The 875-nt window shown below is 41.4% G+C and overlaps 1 protein-coding gene across 2 annotated transcripts in view; it reads right to left on the bottom strand.

The window, feature by feature from the left end:
- Positions 1-47: 47 nt before the first annotated feature.
- LOC108688205 overlaps positions 48-875 on the bottom strand; it is a 6241-nt gene continuing 5413 nt past the window's right edge. For both annotated transcript variants that reach the window (XM_018194367.1, XM_018194368.1), the window contains 2 exons: positions 487-837; positions 48-245 (listed from right to left, as the gene is read on the bottom strand). In XM_018194367.1, the coding sequence (XP_018049856.1) occupies positions 105-245; positions 487-837 (492 nt within the window). In that variant the 3' untranslated portion in view covers positions 48-104. The remainder of the gene's footprint in view (positions 246-486; positions 838-875) is intronic.

The following is an 875-nucleotide window of genomic DNA, read 5'->3' as shown; positions in this document are numbered from 1 at the left end:
TATATATATGTATTACGTTATATGCACTATAGATTTTCAGTATCGGCAGTAAATTTTGGAACACAGATCTATTCGTGATAAAAACGACTTGTCGTATATCGCTTTTATGCAAGAGAATCTGCATTCACAGGTATAATTGATACCGTGTTCGGTAGGAGAGTTCCATTTTCATTGTCCTTTTCATTTACATCAGAATGATCTACCAACAGCTTCTGTTGTCGCGCTTGCTTCTTCTCGCGTTCAATCTGGAAACGAAAATAAGCGAAAATAATGTTAGACAAAACACTAATATATTTACATGAAATCGCATTAAAGGTCTCATTTAACTTTTTTCGAATTTCATTTCATTAATTATAAGTAACAAATCTCTCTTTCAAATTGCGAGTGTATATACGTACATGTGTGTGCGCGCGCGCGCGCGCGCGTGTGTGTGTGTGTGTGTGTGTGTGCGTGCGCGCGCGCGTATGTGTGAGAAGATCAGCAAACCTTAAAGAATAAACGAAGATAATGGCATGGAAACACAACGCATTGTCCTTTTTCTTCCTCGGCATCGATGTAAACGCCACGAACTAGGATAGTATTGCTACAATTGAGAAGGACGAGAAAAACGAAGCAGCCAACGTGAGTGATCCAACAGGACAATTCCGGATTGTCCGGCAGCAGCCAGAGATCCAACGCGTTCCATATGCCGCGCCAGACGTTGACAGTCCCCAGAAAGCTCAGAAAAAGAAAAACATCCGCGACCATCAAGCGAACCAGACCCTGAAGACGCGCGCAGATATATCGCATCAACGGTTGTAGGCAAAACGTCACGAGGACTATAAAATACCCGATAGCCTGGAATTCAATAATGAGATTACAACATTATTTTTTTA

The sequence above is a fragment of the Atta colombica genome, unplaced genomic scaffold, assembly GCF_001594045.1.
Source record: "Atta colombica isolate Treedump-2 unplaced genomic scaffold, Acol1.0 scaffold227, whole genome shotgun sequence".
Taxonomy (NCBI): Eukaryota; Metazoa; Arthropoda; class Insecta; order Hymenoptera; family Formicidae; genus Atta; species Atta colombica.
Note: the sequence above shows the minus strand (reverse complement) of the source record. Positions and strands in the feature narration are given on the sequence as shown.